This window comes from Zymoseptoria tritici, chromosome 9, assembly GCF_000219625.1.
Source record: "Zymoseptoria tritici IPO323 chromosome 9, whole genome shotgun sequence".
NCBI classification, from domain to species: Eukaryota; Fungi; Ascomycota; class Dothideomycetes; order Mycosphaerellales; family Mycosphaerellaceae; genus Zymoseptoria; species Zymoseptoria tritici.
Genome location: NC_018210.1, coordinates 136056 through 155087, shown reverse-complemented (window position 1 = coordinate 155087; position 19032 = coordinate 136056). Strand labels below are relative to the sequence as shown.

Sequence of the window (19032 nt, the reverse complement as noted above, 5' to 3'; positions counted from 1 at the left end):
CAAGCAGGAGTCTGTATCGTCGTCGACTATGGATAGTGAACCAAGCAGAGGACGTAGGGATTTTTATGCTTGGTATATATTCAGGTCGTCGACATGAAACGATACAATCAGCAGCTCGATATGATCATATAATGAATGGCTCAGGACTAAGGTATTGATGAAATATCGCTCTCAAGATTTCCGGACGCTCGCTATGGTTCTAGAGATCTCTCAACCGTGAATACTACTTCGAGGGGCGATAGTTGGCTTCCAGACCAGGGATACGGGCATCAATGACAGCACTGACACCCCCTTGGACTGTCTTGACGGCTTCTGACAGTATCTTCTCTAGCTCTCTCGCTGTGTTGGCTATCCCGGTGAAGCACTTCCCGCCCGAGCCTGCCTTTGCTATGCCTGAATAATCTGGTGTCGCTTCGAATGAGATGTTGAGCTCTTGGTTGGTCACCTTGGATCCCACGCCGTCGGGGTGGACCAGGACCATTGAATGGCGGGGTGCGTTCCAACCTGAGGTCGTCAGCTTGGGCACGTTGCCATGCATAGGAAGAAGAGAAGCGGTTACCTTTGTTGTTCAGCACAATGGTCGGCACCGGGATGCCATAGCGCTGCGAGATCCAGGCAACTGTGCTCGGGACGCTGAACATATATGTGCCGTCTCCGACAATTTGACAGACGAACTTGCCGCTGCCAGCATCCTCGAACTCCGAGGCCAACTTGATGCCTAGCGCTCCACCGCCGGACCATCCGAGCCCGCCACCACCGCAATTGATCCAGCTTCCTGGAATAGTGGCTTGGATTTGGTCTGCGATGATTTGAGCATTCGTGACAGCCTCGATGGCCCAGATGGTCTCTTTGGGACAGGCCTTGCGAGCGGCGCTTGCGAGAAATGCGGCATTGTAAGAGCCGTCATCCTCAACGCGGATGGCCGCTGAAATTTCTTGAAGTCTTTGCTCGTGCGCCTTCTGGAGTGCCGTCCAGCGTGTGCTGTAGCATGGACCGCGCAGCATCAATTCGAGTTCGGGAGTTAAGGCGATGTTGTCAATGATCTGGCGCAATGCAACGCCACTGTCGACTCTGAATCGTGCGACTGCGTCGATCCAAAAGACGGGCATGAGACTTTTCAATGGATCGCTGTCGATGTGGAGGATGGTTGCATTTTCGTCGGGCGCACATTGCGTCGGAACCCAAGGCACGTCACAGTCCAGGACGAGGATGACATCGGCGTCTCGGATGCTGCTGTGACTGCCGAGTCGAAAGCCTTGCCAGGCTGGGTGGTCAGCAGGGAAGTTCATGTCGCATCCCCCTGTGTCCAGAACGCGAAGTCCAGGTACAGCATCTGCAAGCGTACGGAGACTGTCCACTGTGGAGTGTTTTCTTCCACTGTAGCCGGTGATGACCAGCGGTCTTTCGGCCTTGACCAGAAAGTGGGCGATTCGGGTTGCTTGCTCGGAAGTAAGGGCCGCTGGTTCCACGGCGGTCCAGTGAGACTGGTTCAGGGAGTACGGTTCGATGTCTTCCTCGACTGCTTCACGGGCACCATACAGATACACAGGTCCCTTGGGCTCGCTTTGCGCGAATGTCAAAGCGCGGTTCACCATCTGCTTGATGTTGGCGCCTCGCTTGATCTCGCCAGTGTAGCGGCAGTATTGTGCAAGAATCGCCTTCTGATCAGGGATGTCCTGAATCCAGTGAATGTATTCGGTACGTGAGCCTCGATACTCACCATGGGTCGTGTAAGGTGACAGTCCGGCGAAGATGAGGACCGGCGCACGGCCAGTGGAGGCATTGTGCACAGCAGCACCCAGATTCTGCGTCCCGACGTCCGTGTGTACGATCACGCATTGAGGTCTGTTCGTCACTCTAGCGTACCCATCCGCCATGGACAGGGCAACCATCTACCGGGCAAATCAGCACCAACGTCTTCGTCTCATCACAGCCACTCGGGTAGCTCACCTCGTGTGGGCAGGTGATGATTCTGGGGAAATGTGCACCCTGCTCCTGGCGTCCCTTGGCCATGGCTTCCATGATACTTGGATGATCAGAGCCAAGATTCACAAAGCAGTGCGTAATACCGGCCTGCATGCAGAAGTCAACGTCGGTCCGCGCTCGTGCGACATTTGGATGACTGACCTCCCATATCGCTTCAAAGAAGGCATAAGACGCGGTATAGGTGGACCCACCCGTCTTCGATCGCTGGCGGGCTGACATTGTACCGGGCAGAGGTAACTGCGATGCGATTCACGCGAAGGGGTCGATGAGCATACGTGCGGCTGGGCTCGCACAAGAGGGCAAAGCTGGTTATTTGATGCGAGCTCGCCGGTACCACTGCCTGAGGTGCCATGTGTCCATCCGCCATGGCGCAAGATTGAAGGGATGAGGTTCCGATGGCGCTGCACATGTGAAAGCGGATGATCAAATGGGCAAGCGGAGACTCGTGGGCCAGGAGACGGATAGCAACCGATTCAGGTTCACGTTTGCGTGAGGTGGTAGGACAATTTCACGGCTGCTTCCCGCATCCCGAACACTGCTTGACACGTTGAACACGTTGCCGAAGTCTTAGCTCCGACAGCACCGCCCGGCAGGTTCTCACCTCAAGGTCCAAACCCGAATCTAGACCTACCAGGTCCAAAGGACGACGCGTGATTGTACGCATGCCTGTCTCCCAGCGACGAGGGAACCGCCTCGCGATGAACGAAGTAGAACTACCTTACGAAGCATCGCAGGGCTGCGCCGAACAACAACAATGTCCGTCAAGAAGGGTTTCATCACTATCACAAGGTACAGTATCTAGGTATGGATCCGTCCTTCAATGTCCCACGATGCGATCCTCGCGCGGATGATCGAAGATCTTGCCCGGATTCATGATCCACAACGGATCCAGCGACGCCTTCAGCTTCTGCATCACAAGAATCGTGTCAAACCCAAGTTCCTCCACGAGATGGCCCTTCTTGCCGATACCGATGGCATGTTCGCCTGTACACGTCCCCTCCATCTCGATTGCTCTTGTGACCATCCGCTTCACGCAGCCCTCGACCTTTCTGCGCTCTTCGGGATCACTCCCGTCAAACATGATGCTCTCGTGAAAGTTTCCATCGCCAATGTGGCCCAGCACAGCAGCGAAGAGTCCCAGCTCGTCCATTTCCTTCTTACTGACTTCGATGATGTCGGGAAGCCGGGAGAGCGGTACTGCGACATCCGTGGACCACACTTCCTCGTCGCCTTTGCGAAGAGCAAGCATCGACCACAGCGCTTGCTTGCGTGCGGACCACAACTCATGCTGTTCTTCAGGCGTAGTGGCAAACTCAACGTTTCCGCCGCGGTGTCGGGTCGTGATGCTTTGAACCAGTTTGATGGCCTCGGAGGTGCTTTCGTTGCTCCCTGCGAACCTTTGGCGGAACGGGTCAGCAAAATCGCCTTGCGCCGAAAAAAGAAAAAGTGGGTTTTGCCATGGACTCACTTGATGAACATTGTTGGGACAACATCCCACTTCCTGTCGGTGAACCCAGCTCGATTTACAACATCCATCGAAACGTCGTCCATGATCTCCAGAGCCCCGACTTGGATTCCAGTCTTGATGATCTCGCTGGCAGCACTGGCAGCGTCGCGGACCGACACGAACGGAATCAATCCGACACTCGTGGTGGCAGGTATCGGCTGAAGCTTCAGCGTGATCTCCGTCACGATACCCAAGGTACCTTCAGAGCCGACGAGGAGCCCAGTGAGATTGTATCCAGCCGCAGACTTCCGCGGACGATGCCTGGTCTTGATAATGGTCCCATCTGCAAGAACTACTGTGAGGTTGACCACATTCTCTTTCATGGTCCCATAGCGTACAGCATTTGTCCCGGAGCAGGACGTACCCACCATGCCACCAATCATGGCGCTCGGCCCTGGGTCCACTGGAAAGAAGAGGCCTGACTTCTGGATCTGAGCATTGAGATCCATCCACCCGATTCCCGGCTGCACAACGACATCAAGGTCATCCTCGTGGACAGCCAACACTTGATCCATGAAGGCGAAATCTATGCAGATTCCACCGTAAGGAGCGGAGAAGTTCCCTTCGACCGAGGATCCGCCAGAATATGGAGCTGGGCATGCGAGGTCAGTGCCACTGTGGTCGTTGGCTGTTACGATGGACCAAACAAACCGATGGGGATCTTGTATCTTGTGCATGCCTGAGCAATGACTGAGACTTCCTCCGTGGTCCTCGGATAAGCAATCGCCACCGGCAGCGTGTCGATATTGATAGAAGACCACTCTGAAAACCCATGCCGCCGTAATTCCTCTTCATCCGTCGACACTCGGTCTTCGCCAAACGTTGCTCTCAATCCGGATACGGCCTTGGCAAGTGTGAGCAAGGAGTGCAGGACCATGGCCTGGACCACTCACCTTTTCCAACTCTTCTCTACCCGCGTATCTCGGCAGCACTTGGAGACGATCGCATGCTGGACCTGGCCGTAAGCTCTGCAGCTTCGATGCATTCTGCAAGGTATACACGATTCCGGCGCCTAAGCTGAGGCCAAGTGCCAGCAGGAATATTGGTCGTCTGTGCCATGACCTGCTCGGCTGGCCGTTTCGTGCAAGGTGGTACTCTCTGCAGTAGTACGCAGGTATCTCATACGAGTGAGCGCGTCTCGCTGGTCTCCATGTCGATCCGAATGTTGTACGTAGGACAAGCCTGTCCCGTGAAATTGACCGCGCAATAGCAGACATGTTGAGCGTCGGGCCTTGGAGCCACGGGACTCTGAAGCCGCTTGACGACCATCACTGCGATTATGTATACTCTCTCGGCCCACAGCCGCTGTACTTTTGTGTATTTTATCATTATCACGGGCCTCGTTCAGGGGTGTAGAGGGAAAAGTAAAGTGGGCCATTAGCCGAACCTCGGGCCTGTATCCCGCAGTCCTCCGGGTAGGAGCCGCGCTTCGAAGACAACGTCGCACGTCTCCGCAAAATACCCGCAAGACGACTTCACCATTTTGTTCTCTTGTTTCTCGACCATCACTGACCATGTCAGTCATCGGACCGTCTTCGGCTACGGTTTCCGCTCATGATGTCTCGCAAGACGGGCACTCTCCGGAAGATGGCCACGATCCTGGACGTCCACGCAAACGCAAGCGTATCGCTCTCGCTTGCTGCACTTGTCGAGAACGGAAGATCAAGTGCGACGGCATAAAGCCCGTATGTACCCCTTGTGCCAAGAGAGGTGTCCTCGCCGTCGACTGCGTATACACCGTCTTGCTCGACAGTGCCAAGCGTGGGAGCGAGCAAGAGTATGCCACCGTAGTCTCTTCTTCTGTCACAGCTGCATTTGACATGTTCCAGATTCATAGCAAGCCTCCAGCAGAAGGTTCGAGCTCTTGAAGCCCGTGTGGTTGCTAGTAGTTGTGCCAACGATGCTCCAACTTCAGCTGTATCTGCTGTTCAGGGCGGCGGACGTACCGGTGAGCAAGATGACAGAGCACGGAGCTCCTGCCATCCATCCAACCAGGCCTGGAACAGCAGCCTTGGTGTTGAGTCGGACCTGACTCAGGAGCAAGCACGTGCAACGGAGACTTCGTTGACTAGCGATAGCCATGGGAATGGCCCAGTCAGTGCCATGGGAGCCACCACGATGCACCAAGACCGTCGTGAAATTCGGAGAGGCACCGAGTACTACGGTGCCTCCTCACTCGTGTCACTCATCGATGGTGTTGCCGAGGAGACACGCTTCGAACCATCACAGAACGGAACACAGCAGGCCTTTGCCCCTCAAGGACATCATGTACATGTCAGAAATTTCGAAGCCATTGCCAACCCATCAATGCAGACCATGCTACAGCCTCAATACGCACTCCCCCCACGGAAGCTTGCTGATGAGCTATTGGCTCTCTATTTTGACAACAATCATATCTTTTACCCATGGACGCACTCAGCAAGCTTCCGCAAGCAATACGAGACGCTCTGGGACACAAGCAGTGCTTTCCCATCCGACCAAGCAAGCGTTGACGTTGGACTGGGAGGGAACAACTGCCCATTCAACATCTACGTATGTGCACTGAATGCCATGTTCGCACTCGGCTGTCAATTCTCCGACTATCCTCCTTCCGACAAGGACTCCGCATCCGCCACGTTCTGCGAGCGAATCAACGGCCTACTTCATTTCGACCTGCTGGATAGCGGAAGTATAGCATGTGTCCAGGCTCTGCTGCTGTTCGGGATGTATTTGCAATGCACTAATTCTCCGGAAAGATGCTGGAATATAATTGGCCTAGCTTATCGTATGGCTGTTGGACTTGGACTCCAATCGAGCATTGCGCCGGACGATGCAACACCTCTCGAGATGGCGATGAGATGGCGAGTATGGCATGCTTGCGTGCAGATGGATACGTAAGTACCGGATCTCGGCTGAGATGACACCGGCAGCTAAGAATGAGCTGCAGGACTGTATGCATGACTCTCGGTCGACCGCCAACTTTTACTGCCGTGGAGGATATTCCAGTCCCGTCCGCCGTCGACTTGGCACAATTTTCTCCAGCCGGGGACTCCCTTGACTCCGATCCACTCATCTGCAACTTCTTTGTGCAGAACAGTAGAGCCGCGAGGATGCTCGGCAAAATTCTTCATCGAGTCTATCACCCTTCTTTGAGCACGGTCTCAAAGGCCTCGGCTCGATCGACCCAGCTACCAGCAGCAGCAGATGCTCTCTCCGCCATACTCGGCCTGCATTCAGAGTTGAACGACCTCGCTAGTTCGAGCCTGAGCGCATTAGAGCTTTGTGTTGATCAAGGCTCTCGTGCGAATATGGTCGTGGAGCGTCAGCGCAACGTGCTAAACTCAAGGTTGGCACAGTCGGATGACACATGGGGAGCACTCCAGACTGACAGGAGTTCTCAGATTCCTCCACATGAGGGTTTTGTTACACCGCCCATGCTTTACCAGCTTTTGCTCCCTCGCCCGATCGGGAGATCATCAGACATCAACGGGCGAAGATGACTCCTTTCCGGTAGACGATCTCCCGGCCTGCATGGTACAGCAGTCTGCATTCATCTGCGTTCGAACAGCGTGCGAACTTGCGCTGTCTTTGCAAAAAGCAACACAAGAACAGGCCACCGGCGCTTGGTGGTACAGCCTCTTCTGTAAGTCGGATCTTGATCTAGCCATGCAAACAGCTGATCCACGTTCATCATCCACTGACGGGTGCTGTCAGACATCATCACCTGTGCTGTTATTGTGATACTCACCGAATGTACACCGCGACTGGTCCGTCGGCTGGCTGTAGGCGAATTGGACGCCGCGTGGTCCGCTTGTCTAGAAGTCCTCGAGAATATGGGCAGCGGTCATTCTCTTCCCGGACAGTACATACATTCACTGAAGGTGCTGCGATCGCGAGGCCGGATGAGGTCGGGTGAAGTATACCCGCCAGGAGAAAAAGCACCGAGACCCGCAGATTTTCGCAATACCATTGACCCGTTGCTGCATTCCCAGAACGTGGATCAGAATCTTCAGGTGGCTCACAGCATGTCACAACAAGACATGTTACAGTATGCTGACTATCAAAACGACGACGGCAACTTCTTTCTTCCTGCTTTCTTTGGTGAGTGGGGAGCGGACATCAACAGCATCATAATGTAGCAACACCTTACGATTCATCGGCTATCTGGAAAGCGAATTGCAGTGCAAGCAACCTCTGAGACGCCAAATCAACTGTTGAACAACATCTCCTCCGCATCACCGCCAAGCGAAACAATCATCATCCAACCCTACCTCCAAACCTGGTCCCACGCCCGTACACGCTTCCCTTTTGTCCGACCCGTGGCAAGCGCCCACTTTCCAACATGCAGCCTCTCTCCCGGGTCTCCCCTCATGCTCAAGCCAGGAATGGACCAAATCCGGGGATTTCATGATGTCGGTCGTGACCTCAGAGCTTACCCTGAGGCCTGGCGGCAGCTTTGTAGCATACGCCATAGTCCGTTGAAGAGAACTTGACCTCGCTGCCGCGATGAATGAAGAAGCTCTCGCCCGGTCCCAAGGTTCTCTCGTTCCCGATCTCGTCGCGTAGAGTTACTGTGCCTGTCACATTCGTCAGCTTCGCACAGGCCGCGCCGACCCAAACAACGACTCAACCTACCCTCCCAAACAACGCCGCACTCATCGTACCCGTGAATCCCGGGTCCGACTTCAGGTCCCTTTTCGATGCGGAACCAAATGCCGACCAATCGGTCTTGTGCGCGGTCGGCATCTTTGGTGCCAGCAATGTCGCCTGCGATGAAGTGTCAATTCACATTCATTCTTCCATCTCGTACCTTCTCTGCACTTACGAAAGAAAACATGAGACCCAAACGCTTCAGGAATCTTGAAACGCTCGGTCGCAGACTGGAAGTCGACAGGCATGTTGATGAAGATTTGGCGAGCGATTTGTTACGGCGGAGAAGAGATGCTCTCGGCCAGCAATCAGCACATGTAGTAACGTATGGATGCTCTATTGCTGGAAGCTCCGCTTTTGAGAGCAAGTGGTTGTCTAGAACCGTGCACCCACTCATGGGACTGCCTGAAAAGGCAAATATTGCCGGACGAGCTGGTCGAGGCGCGGCAATGGTCCACATCACCCCATCCATCTCTTATCTCGGCTGGGGCGTTGATAGACGTCTCGCCTGCGAGTCGTCACTCGCTTAGACGGGCTGCGACCTCGCGACGTGGTCACGTTTCCTCTGCGGCTCATTCCATCGGCAACGAAGCCATGCTCTCTGCGACTCAGTATGAGTCTGCTCCACAAAGCTACAATCGTCTCTTGCGAGCTGCGCATGACAGACGCAACTCTACGGGTGAAGCATTTGCCCAGCGTCTGACAACCCCCGGCGTCGTTTCCTTGATCGCAGTCTTGGAGATCAGAAAAGAATGAATCTATTGTCTGAGTGACGGTCAAGCTTGCCTGCTCCCACAAATGCAGCGACTGGATGTTCACCATATCGAGTGGATCAACTGTGACAAAGCGCATTCACGCTGCTCCACATGTAGAAATGTCAGTCCGGACTAGTTGCGTTCTATGGACTCGTACTCCGCGTAACAATCGACCCATTGCATCTACAGCATTGCTATCTTTGCGGTCTGCTCACTTGCAAGACTTGCTTTCACCATCGCTGCAGCCCGATGCCCCTGCTCGATGGCACCGTCGATGAAGCCTCTCCACCCGTTCGCCCAGTCTGCGTTTGCCATCAAAATCCTGCCATGGGGCCGCTGGAGGACGGCAAGATGCTTCGTCATGTTGGGACTGGCACAGAACCACGCGCCCTTGGCATAGGGATCTTTGGACCAAGTGTGGGAAAGATAGCCTTTCACGCGTCCTTCCGGTTGTAGCTTTTTGTATTCCGAGATGACAAGTTCGTAATTGGTTGGATCCGCCAATTTACCGTTCTTACCAAAGCACATGGCGTACGTGCCTTGCTTGATCGAACTCTGGGTTCCTACAAAGTGTTAGTCATGCACTTGTCCTTCCTCGACTCATTCCTCTCACCATCGTGGTCTTTCAACCCGAACACGAAGTCGGCTCCTCCATGCGGTGATGTGTTTGCGAACCAGTTGCCTTGCACCTCATCCATGGAGAAGTGATACTTCTCGCCAATGTTCATATGGCCTCGCTTGACAGCCTCCTGCTTGGCAATAGAAAGAGGTGGATCGAACTTGATGTCACCGAGACAATTCAGGGGTATGGTGCAGATGACTCTCCGAGCGGTGAAGTTGGAGCCGTCAACACATTTGATCAAGGCCCCGGATCCGTCGGCCTGCGTCAGTGAGGTCACTTGCTTGTTCATAACGACGTCACCGTTGTACTCGCTCAGGATATGACGGCAGAGATTGGTTGTTCCGCCATTTCCAATCTTGAACGAAGCCGCTGCATCGTACATCGTTGGAAAGCCGTAGCCTCCCAAAGCATACCAGCGCAGCGTATCGACCCAGGCGGTCTCTGACGCGGGTCCACTCCCAAAGGAGCTGACGTGGGCGGAGAACATATCCTTCTCGTCCTGCGGTATGTCGAGTTGATCCAGACGATCCTGAGCACTCATGTGGTCGTATCTCTGCCATGGTTGGTTGCGAGAGGGTTCGTGTGGATATGGCATCACCTGGCGAGGCGTCATATCGTCAATGCTGAAAAACTTTTCCGCAACATCCACGAGCATCGCATTGTACTTGGCAACATCTGATACCCGCTGGGTGTCCTTCTTCTCTTTTGGCTTGTAGTTGATGTACTCCGTGGCTGTGGTACCCGCTGAAGTCTTCAAGTCTTTCTCCAGGCCGTGTCGGTGCAATTCACCAAAGACGTGGGGCTGACACCTGCAAAAGATTGTTAAATGATTGTCCGGGGAGATGATACGCAGCCGGACGACGTTACCAGTGAACATATGTGCCGCCCATCTCGAAATCTTCGCCCCATGCCTTGGCAACCCAGGTTCGACCGCCGATTCGATCACGGGCTTCGAGAAGTAGCACACGGAGGTTACGATCCAATGCAACATCGCGCGCTGCAACCAAGCCCGCGAAACCCGCTCCGATGACAACGACGTCGTAAGAGCTTCTCGTGTGCAAAGATCCTTGGACGACAGCCTCTGTCGGCAAGCCTCGACAAGATGGGCCAGAAGCGTCGTACAGGTATCCCTCGGAGCTACGTGGGGGAGACATCGCTGCCTTTGGTGATGGTGTTGTGCAGTCGCAAGAAGCAAGACCAGGCGCTGGTGTCAGAAGATCGTAAATGGCAAAAGATGGTGCACATTTGTGCGGCATGACCTCTGGGGAGCTGTTAATGATGTCTTTGCGGCCTATCGCTTTCCCACGGAACCAGGACTGAGCATCGCGTGAACCTCCATTCCGCTGTGACTATCACGATACAGCATGAACTCACCAAACTTCCGCATTGGGAGCCAATAGCCGCGCGCCTTATGTTCCGTCTACGATAGCCGCGAGAGGATTTCTCCAGGACTAGCGTGGCCAGGCCAGGCTGGGTGCCCCGCTTCCCCACAATTACCCCAGACCAGGGCCGGCCTTGTCTGCCGTCGAAGAGTCAAGGATGGCAGGCCTATCTTTCAGGACGACGACGACGCTATCTTTGCCCCTCTTCCGCGTCGTGTATGGCGTCCAGCCCGATAATGACCTGAGTACTGGAGGGAGATACCTGAGCGGAAAATGTGCGCCGCATATCTTGCCGTGTGTCCGCGCCTGGCGATCAAAGAATCCCACAATCCGTTTGTTCCGGCTCATACTCCTTGACTCGACAGCATCCCCATCAACGGGCGTCTTCAGGCTCATACCTCCCAAGTCGATAGTGTCCAGATCTCCAGGCAAGCCATGTCCAACAGCGACGATAACTCGTACACCTTCGAAAGGATACGCAGCGCAGGCGGGTCGGCCACCAAGGGTCGGCCAGCGTCGACGACTTCACGAGGTACTTCGTGTGTGCTGTTCAGACCGTGGGTTGAATACACGCTGACTGCCACAACCACCCAGACGATGCAGCAATGGGCGAAATGAACCCTCTGGAACCGACCGAGTCCATCGCTCGGCCGAAGCGACATATCGGTACGCTCGAGATTGCAGCGGTTGGCTACAGTATCTGCAACAGCTGGTCAGGGATCATGGCAACCTTTGCGTTCGTCGTCAATCAAGGAGGCTCTCCCGCACTTTTGTACGGCTTGGTCGTCGTGTTCGTTGTGTATGGTTGTATTGCTGGTACGCTCTCCGAGCTCGCCAGTGCATACCCATCAGCTGGCGGCCAGTGAGTGCAAATCGCCCCTCGAGACATGCATGGGTCGACGGAGCCATCTGACATGAGCCGCAAGATACCACTGGACGTCGATTCTCGCACCGAAACGATGTGCCAACTTCCTGGTATGTCTTCACGACCCTCCTGTTGGCGGACCTTCAGACTGACACCGACAAGAGCTATCTGTGCGGCTCCTTGAACGTCTTCGCCTGGATCGCCATCACCGCAGGCGTAACAGTGATTGTGCCGCAGATTCTCTTCGCCGTCCTCGTCCACTTCGACACCAGTTATATCCCTAAGCCGTGGCATGTCTTTCTCATTTACCAAGCCGTCAACGCAGTCTGTCTGATCCACAACATCTTTGCCCTGCGAAAGTCGATGTGGGTCTTCAACTACTTTCGTGAGTATCCTGCGAGAGAGCAGCACTGGCATCCTTCAATCATTGACCAGATTCTACAGTCGCTCTCTCGCTAGCCGGCTTCTTCGTCGCGACCGTCACATGCGTAGCGCGCGCCCCACGCTACCAGTCTGATGAAGCAGTCTGGATTACCTTCACCGACAGGTCTGGCTGGAACAACCAAGGCGTCGCCTTCTTGACAGGTCTGCTGTCTCCGGGATACATGTACGCCGGCTTCGACGGCGCCATTCACCTGGCCGACGAAGCCATGAACGCGTCCGTGGCGGTCCCGCGCGCCATGCTTAGCACCTGGCTCATCGGATTTGTTTCGGCCTTCGTTCTGGCGACCGCGACGATGTACAGTGCGCAGGACTTCGACTTGATTGCTGCCACCCCTACCGGGTACGTTGAAGTCTACGACATCGCCGAATGCTGAATTCTGAATGCTGATCGTGACCCTCAGTCTTCCCGCCTTCGAGCTTTTACGCCAAGGCATGCAATCAGATGCCGCAGCTACTGTCATTGTGCTCATCATAGTGGTTTCCGCATTTGCGGCCACTGCAGGATGTCAACAGGTACTTGCAACCCATGCACACACTCGTGCCAGCTTTCATCAAAGCTTCGCGTTCGACGCTATCCCCTTGGTTCAAATCCACTATGGCATCAGCTGACCAACTCTACCACAGACCGCCTCCCGCTTGATGTGGACCTTCGCCCGCGACAGAGGCTTCATCTACAACCACCGCTTCTCCCGCCTCAACACTCGCTGGCAAGTTCCAATCTGGGCTCTGTGCATCAACGCCGCGGTCGTTTTCGTGATCGGGTGCCTCTATCTAGCGTCTTCAACCGCATTCAACGCCTTCATCGGGACGGGGCTGGTGCTTCAGCTGTTGACGTTTGCATTTCCCGCTGCACTTCTGCTGGTGAGAAAGAGGTCGGCTGAGTTCTTGCCCCCGACGCGGAAGTTTCGTCTGCCGTCGGCGGTGGGATGGATCGCGAATTTCTGCACGGTCGGATTTGCGCTGGTGTGTTTTGTGTTTTACGACCTACCTGCGGTGCTCCCTGTCGAGGCTGGGAATATGAGTAAGTCGTGTGCTGTCGTCCTGCGCTCTGTATTGTCACTGATCGGTTGTTAGATTATTCGATCGCTGTCATTGGGGTTATGGTCGTTGCAATTCTGATCAATTGGCTGATCTATGCGAGGATACATTACCACGGGCCAGATCTTGAGCACCTGGAAAGTTTTTGAGCTTGTATTGATTGAGTTGTCCCTTAGCTGTCGTAGGTCTCAGCATGGTCCGGTCGATTATGCGGGATCGTATGTCATCGCCACGCCGATCTAGTAGTTCATCATGTCTGCAGTCGAGTCAGCAAAGTCCAGCAATCAACACGTCACAAATCACCAAATCGACTTACCTCGTCCAAACAATGCCCTTTTACTCCAGTCCATGGCTAGCAACATCCTCGTCCTCAAACTCACGCTTTGCGCAAAGTAAATGCTCCTCCACAGGTACACCGCCACCAGTCCACCACCAAAGCTATACCCACCAAAGTCGAAGATCGCCGCATTGCCGATATACGCCAGGGAGCCCATGTGGTGGTACTCGAATGCCTTGTATGCTGCCTCATCGATGTCGCCGTCGAGAACCTCATTCAATTTCAATCCTTCCTCCGCACGAGCGAGTTTGTTGAGCTTCCGGCCGAGGTAGACGCCTTGCTGATTCGCACGTTGGGCCGTGGCAGGAAGCGATGTGAGTTTGCTGTCAATTTGCTTGAGCAGTTCGGAGAGTTCGCCAAAGTCGAGAGAGCCGGAGTGGTCGCGATCATGATCGGCGAAGAGACTTCCCAGGCGACGAAGGTGTGCATTGGCTTGTGGAAAGCGGGCCCTAACCCGTTTGGCGACTTCTAGCCATTGCGGGTATGTGATTTTCATGGTTTCGGGGTCCTTGCCCTTTTCCCACGCGAGGGTGCGGAGGAAGGAGACGATGTGATCGGAGACGTTATTCTGGACGGTACTGCAATCGCCGATAGCGTAGATGTCTCCCATCGGAGCACCGCAAAGTCGAAGGTGGGTGTCCGTCTCCAGAGCGTGGACGTTCGTCTGAGTTTCGATCTTCTTGGCCAGAGTCTGGCTGAATTCGGTTTGAGCCACACCAGTGGACCAGAGACAGAAGCCCATGGGAAGCTCTTTGGTGACAGTCTTTCCCTCGGGCGTCTTTTGTGTAAAGATGATGCGGTCTGCTTGAACTTCTTTCACACGAGAGTTGGTCTGGACATCGACATTGTCGTGAGCAAGACGCTCTTCCGCATACTTGCTCAGGGCTTCGTCGTATGTGTTGAGAATGTGACCGCGAGACTGGATGACATGCACGGAGATCTCATTCCGGAGAAGTCGTGGGTAAAATCTGCACAAGTCCTCGTTCAGCATGTCATAAAGCTCGGCGGCGAACTCAACACCGGTGGGACCGCCACCAGATACCACGAATGAAAGAAGTCGCTTTCGCTCTTCGTCCGGAGTGGTGGGCAAGCTGGCGGTTTCGAGGTTGTGGATGACCTGGTTTCGTATCCTGCGAGCGTCGCTGATGTCTTTGAGGAAGTGGCAATGCTCGAGTCCTTTGACGCCGTGTGGGTTTGTGATGGACCCGACTCCGATGACCAATTTGTCGTATGGAAGGTAGTATCGTTGCTTGTTGCCATCCGGGTCCACCGACTCAAGCTCAATAAGCTTCTCGCTGAACTCAACATCAATGGCGCTGGACTTCAAGAAGTGTCCCTTGACGCGCTTGACGATCTTGCGAATTGGCTCGACCAGACTGCGGAGCTCCAGCGTGCCAACTGTCGCGGAGGGCAGCATGGGCGTGAAGAGGAAGTGATTCGAGGGCGATACGACAGTGACGTGGTACTCTCCAGGTATCAACTGCTTCAACAGCGCAACGCTTCCCCAGCCAGTCCCCAGAATGACCAGCTTCGGCTTGTGCTTCTGTCCTCGCATGTTCTCGTCCTCCTCATCGTCGACAAAGTATTCCACGATCGGTAGGTTCTTTGGTCCGCCTCTTCTTGGATTCAGCGCCAACTCCGACACCATCAGCTCATTCGTCTCCGGCTCCGCACCGTAGGTTGTTGCATCGTAGGCGAAGAATGCAAGGACCAGGCCGCCGCTGATAACGACGAAGAGCCCAAGGGAGGCGGAGAGCTTATAAGTGTACCTGACCAGGCGACTGGGCGACTTTGCGGGTGCGGGCTTGACTTCCGAGGATGCAAGTCGTAGTTGTAATTGCGATTGAGGAAAGGATCGGGGGATGGCGAATCGAATAGGACGCCGAGACTGTGTACTCCATTGTCGTGTTGCCGTACGAAGAGGTGTTTGTGTATGTCGTGTGATGTGTCGTAGGGAAGGTATTTGAGCACGCATAGGGCTGCCCAGAGCCCGGTGCATGGCAAGCATTGTTAGAGGTATAGCTTGTTTCTAGCTCATCGGGGGTGGAGAGTCCAGGTCGACGCGCTGAGGTGGGCGGGGAGGATTGGCAGAGCTGAGAGGGCGGAGCGGGAGTGGCGACGGTGAGGTTTATGAGGAGAGAGGGGCGGTCTGATCAATGCAAAGAAAATGGTCGTCGTCCGGGAATCGCGGAAGGCAAAGTCACGAGAAATGTTGAAGTGTCCCACGCGATCCTTGCCATCCATTGACGACGATGACGTTGCGCCGCTTCAACGTCTCCCCCGAAGTTGATCCACTATCACATGCCATTGATAACGGAAAAGAAACTTCCTCCAAGTCACCGATCTCGATTTGAAGTGAATCTCCTTTGAATACCGCCCAGATACAGACACACAAGACAATGCCTGCCGAGAAGATCACGACCATCTCGCCCGCCACCAACAAGTCGGTGGTGGAGCGGACAGGTCCCACCGATGAAGAATTTGCCCAACTCCCGAAGACGGCTCAGCAGGCATATCTCAAGTACCGCAAGACTCCTCTGGCGGAGCGACAGAAGATTGTCAAGAAAGCACTGCAGCTCCTCAACGACAAGCAAGATGTGCTGGCCAAGGAGCTCACCGAGCAGATGGGACGACCAATCGCATACACGGCAAAGGAAGTCACAACAGCAGTGGCGAGAGGCGAGTACTTGCTGAAGATCAGCGAGGAGGCTCTGGCAGATACGCCAGGTGAGGCAGAGAAGGGCTTCAAGCGGTATATCAGGAAGACGCCTGTTGGTCCTACGCTGGTGCTCTTTGCGTGGAATGTGAGTGTTGTGAACTACGTGACATGACATATGTCCTTATACTGATATGTCATCGCAGTACCCATACCTCATCCTCGCCAACTCTCTCATCCCAGCCCTCCTTGCCGGCAACAGCGTCATCCTCAAACCATCTCCTCAAACACCCACGATCGTCGAGCAGGTCCGCGACATCTTCATCGAAGCCGGTCTAGACAAGGACGTCATCCAATACTTCCACTGCGGCGACTTCTCCAAGATCCCTGCCCTCATCCAAGCCCCAGAGATTCAACTCGTCTGCTTCACCGGTTCCGTCGAAGGCGGTCTTGCCGTCCAACAAGCCGCCGCGAACCGCGTCGACTGCCGTGTCGGGCTCGAGCTCGGAGGAAAAGACCCAGCCTACGTTCGCCCCGACGTCGACCTCGCCTGGGCCGCGGACGAAATCGTCGATGGATCCATCTTCAACTCAGGCCAATCCTGCTGTAGTCTGGAGCGAGTCTACGTGCACGCCGACGTCCATGATGCGTTCGTCGCCGAAGTGCAGAAAGTCCTCGCGAAATACAAGCTCGGCGATCCATTCGATCCATCCACTCAAATCGGACCCGTGATCAGCAAAGCCGCAGCCCAACGCATCAAGAAGCACATCGACTCCGCCGTCTCCTCCGGCGCCACGAACGCCACTCCCGAAAATGCTTCCTTCTCCAACCCACCATCAGGAGGGAACTACATCGCCCCAACCCTCCTCACCAACGTTACACAATCCATGCTCGTGATGCGGGAGGAGACTTTCGGCCCAGTCATCCCCATCGTCAAGGTCTCCTCCGACGAAGAAGCAGTCAAGCTCATGTCGGACAACGAATTCGGCCTCACCGCTTCAATCTGGTCAAAGGATGTGGAGCGCGCGCACGAGCTGGCGCAAGATGTGGAGGCGGGAACGGTGTTCGTCAATCGATGTGACTATCCGGCGCCGGACTTGGCGTGGATTGGGTGGAAGAATAGTGGCAAGGGACAGACGCTGTCGAAGTTTGGGTTCGATCAGTTTGTGAAGCTGAAGAGCTTTCATTTGAAGGATTATCCGAATTGATGATAGTGTTGACGGCCAGCAAATAAGTATGAAGAGGATGATCGTGGAGGGCATATTCGTCATGAGGATAACGATCTGGAGGAGTCAATGTCGACGACTGCAGCAAGGCGGTCCGCCGGTACGGTGTATGCATCATACCCTTTATGCTCAAGCATCTACTTCTGCATCACAGCCAATCCGAACCGCTTCGTCCCTGTTTCAAGCCGTGTGCAGCATGAAACTCGGACCCGAGAGATCGGCTCGAACGCGTTTTTTTTTTTGCGTCACCATGCAAGGCGTGGCATGTAACACGAACGCCAACGGGAAATCCGGGTCCGCGTTCGTGCATCATGCCTTCGGCTTCAGTGCCGGCCGGATCCAATTCATCTTGTTGTCGATGGAGAAGAATCACATAAAGTCAACTTGCACGCACTACATCCCAGGTTCAGCGTCAGACATCCACCTCAGCTGAACCGCTAGGCCAACACTTTCCACGGGAACAGATCTTAGACATCTGACCAGCACCAGCTCCCTCTCCCTCACCTGAGTCCATCCCTTCTCACGGGGAACGCAAGCACATTCCTTCCGCCGCAAGAATGCGCGCCACGGGTAACCGCTTCCAGCACCGACCACAGAGCATTTTGGATTCTACAGTGCGCACAATGTGAGGGACGCAAAGTGTGAGAAATCTTGGGTTACCTAACCAATCTGCCCGTTGACTGGAACAGGTGAGGGCGGACCCAAGACAGGTGAGACAGGATTTTTGGAGTTTGATATACCTGACTTCATATTTCTTCAGTTTGAGTCTTCACATTTGTTTCTTTGACTGTCAGCTCGACGATACACTCCTTGAGCTTTTTTGATTTTGCTTTCGTCTGCTTTCTCTTGTTTTGTCGTCATCTTTCGTTCCTGTCACTGCACTCCTAAGACATCGTTTTTGTTCTCTTGTCGTTGGTTGGACTCCCGACTCAATTTCTACAGCTTGGACTGGATCAGACTCTAGCTTCTATTGTCGCCGCCTGCTATTGCCTGCATTACCTCCCGCCTTCTCCGTGGCCGCACCATCCACATTCTCAAGCTTCCAACATACCATTCCTTCGACAAGCCTGTCCACAACACCTCCAACGACTCTCTCCCATCCCAATCGTCCCGAAACAGGCCACCCATCCCCCAGAACAAAGCCTCCCCTCCCGGCGACCACACAAAGAGAACCCCATCCAAACCCCTCCTCTCAATCCACAATGAGCGTCGAGCAGCGATCCCTAACCATGGAGAAGCAAACCGCCTCCTTCGCCGACATGTCCCCTCCCCGCCGGCGAACCACAACTCCCAACCACAAGTCGAACGCTTACACCCTCTCCGCACCACCTCAACTACCAGCCCGACACGTCCCCACCTCCTCCTCCGCTGACGCCGACTTCTCCCCCATCAAAGAAAGGCGGTCGTTCTCATCGTCGACGAAAGTCGAGTCCTCATCCTTCGGAGCGAAACTGAGCGCTTGCTGGAGAGGGATGTTTCTGTGTTGTACGGGCTGTGATGGCGATGAGGGGGCTTCGTCGGACTCGAGTAGTGGTGGTGGAGCAGGAGCAGGAGCGAGGAGGAAGGGGAGTGCGAAGACTATGAC

General features: G+C 54.7%; 8 protein-coding genes across 8 annotated transcripts; 3 read left to right on the top strand and 5 right to left on the bottom strand.

The window, feature by feature from the left end:
• Window positions 1-223: 223 nt before the first annotated feature.
• Window positions 224-2205, bottom strand: MYCGRDRAFT_47406 (uncharacterized protein; the record flags this gene model as incomplete). Its single annotated transcript, XM_003849220.1, has 4 exons — window positions 224-504; window positions 560-1892; window positions 1951-2073; window positions 2128-2205. 4 exons carry the CDS (start codon window positions 2203-2205, stop codon window positions 224-226), a joined length of 1815 nt encoding a protein of 604 aa, XP_003849268.1.
• A 598-nt stretch (window positions 2206-2803) lies between these two features.
• On the bottom strand, window positions 2804-4370 carry MYCGRDRAFT_47757 (uncharacterized protein; the record flags this gene model as incomplete). Its single annotated transcript, XM_003849219.1, has 3 exons — window positions 2804-3383; window positions 3455-4085; window positions 4145-4370. 3 exons carry the CDS (start codon window positions 4368-4370, stop codon window positions 2804-2806), a joined length of 1437 nt encoding a protein of 478 aa, XP_003849267.1.
• Window positions 4371-5824: 1454 nt separating this feature from the next.
• MYCGRDRAFT_28261 (uncharacterized protein) lies at window positions 5825-6364 on the top strand (the record flags this gene model as incomplete). The annotated part of the gene is made up of 1 exon (XM_003849794.1): window positions 5825-6364. A coding segment is annotated over one exon (540 nt), but the record flags the coding sequence as incomplete, so codon positions are not given.
• A 1533-nt stretch (window positions 6365-7897) lies between these two features.
• Window positions 7898-8370, bottom strand: MYCGRDRAFT_47480 (uncharacterized protein; the record flags this gene model as incomplete). Its single annotated transcript, XM_003849218.1, has 3 exons — window positions 7898-8049; window positions 8108-8239; window positions 8298-8370. The coding sequence occupies 3 exons, from the start codon at window positions 8368-8370 to the stop codon at window positions 7898-7900; spliced, it is 357 nt and encodes a 118-aa protein (XP_003849266.1).
• Window positions 8371-9060: 690 nt separating this feature from the next.
• On the bottom strand, window positions 9061-10653 carry MYCGRDRAFT_47858 (uncharacterized protein; the record flags this gene model as incomplete). The annotated part of the gene is made up of 3 exons (XM_003849217.1): window positions 9061-9440; window positions 9491-10308; window positions 10367-10653. The coding sequence occupies 3 exons, from the start codon at window positions 10651-10653 to the stop codon at window positions 9061-9063; spliced, it is 1485 nt and encodes a 494-aa protein (XP_003849265.1).
• Window positions 10654-11495: 842 nt separating this feature from the next.
• On the top strand, window positions 11496-13377 carry MYCGRDRAFT_47131 (uncharacterized protein; the record flags this gene model as incomplete). The annotated part of the gene is made up of 7 exons (XM_003849795.1): window positions 11496-11743; window positions 11808-11856; window positions 11909-12131; window positions 12191-12530; window positions 12592-12703; window positions 12815-13211; window positions 13265-13377. The coding sequence occupies 7 exons, from the start codon at window positions 11496-11498 to the stop codon at window positions 13375-13377; spliced, it is 1482 nt and encodes a 493-aa protein (XP_003849843.1).
• MYCGRDRAFT_110654 (uncharacterized protein) lies at window positions 13310-15712 on the bottom strand (the record flags this gene model as incomplete). The annotated part of the gene is made up of 3 exons (XM_003849216.1): window positions 13310-13404; window positions 13545-15374; window positions 15483-15712. 3 exons carry the CDS (start codon window positions 15571-15573, stop codon window positions 13310-13312), a joined length of 2016 nt encoding a protein of 671 aa, XP_003849264.1.
• A 212-nt stretch (window positions 15713-15924) lies between these two features.
• MYCGRDRAFT_101124 (uncharacterized protein) lies at window positions 15925-17429 on the top strand (the record flags this gene model as incomplete). Its single annotated transcript, XM_003849796.1, has 2 exons — window positions 15925-16369; window positions 16428-17429. The coding sequence occupies 2 exons, from the start codon at window positions 15965-15967 to the stop codon at window positions 17427-17429; spliced, it is 1407 nt and encodes a 468-aa protein (XP_003849844.1).
• Between the last annotated feature and the right edge of the window lie 1603 nt (window positions 17430-19032).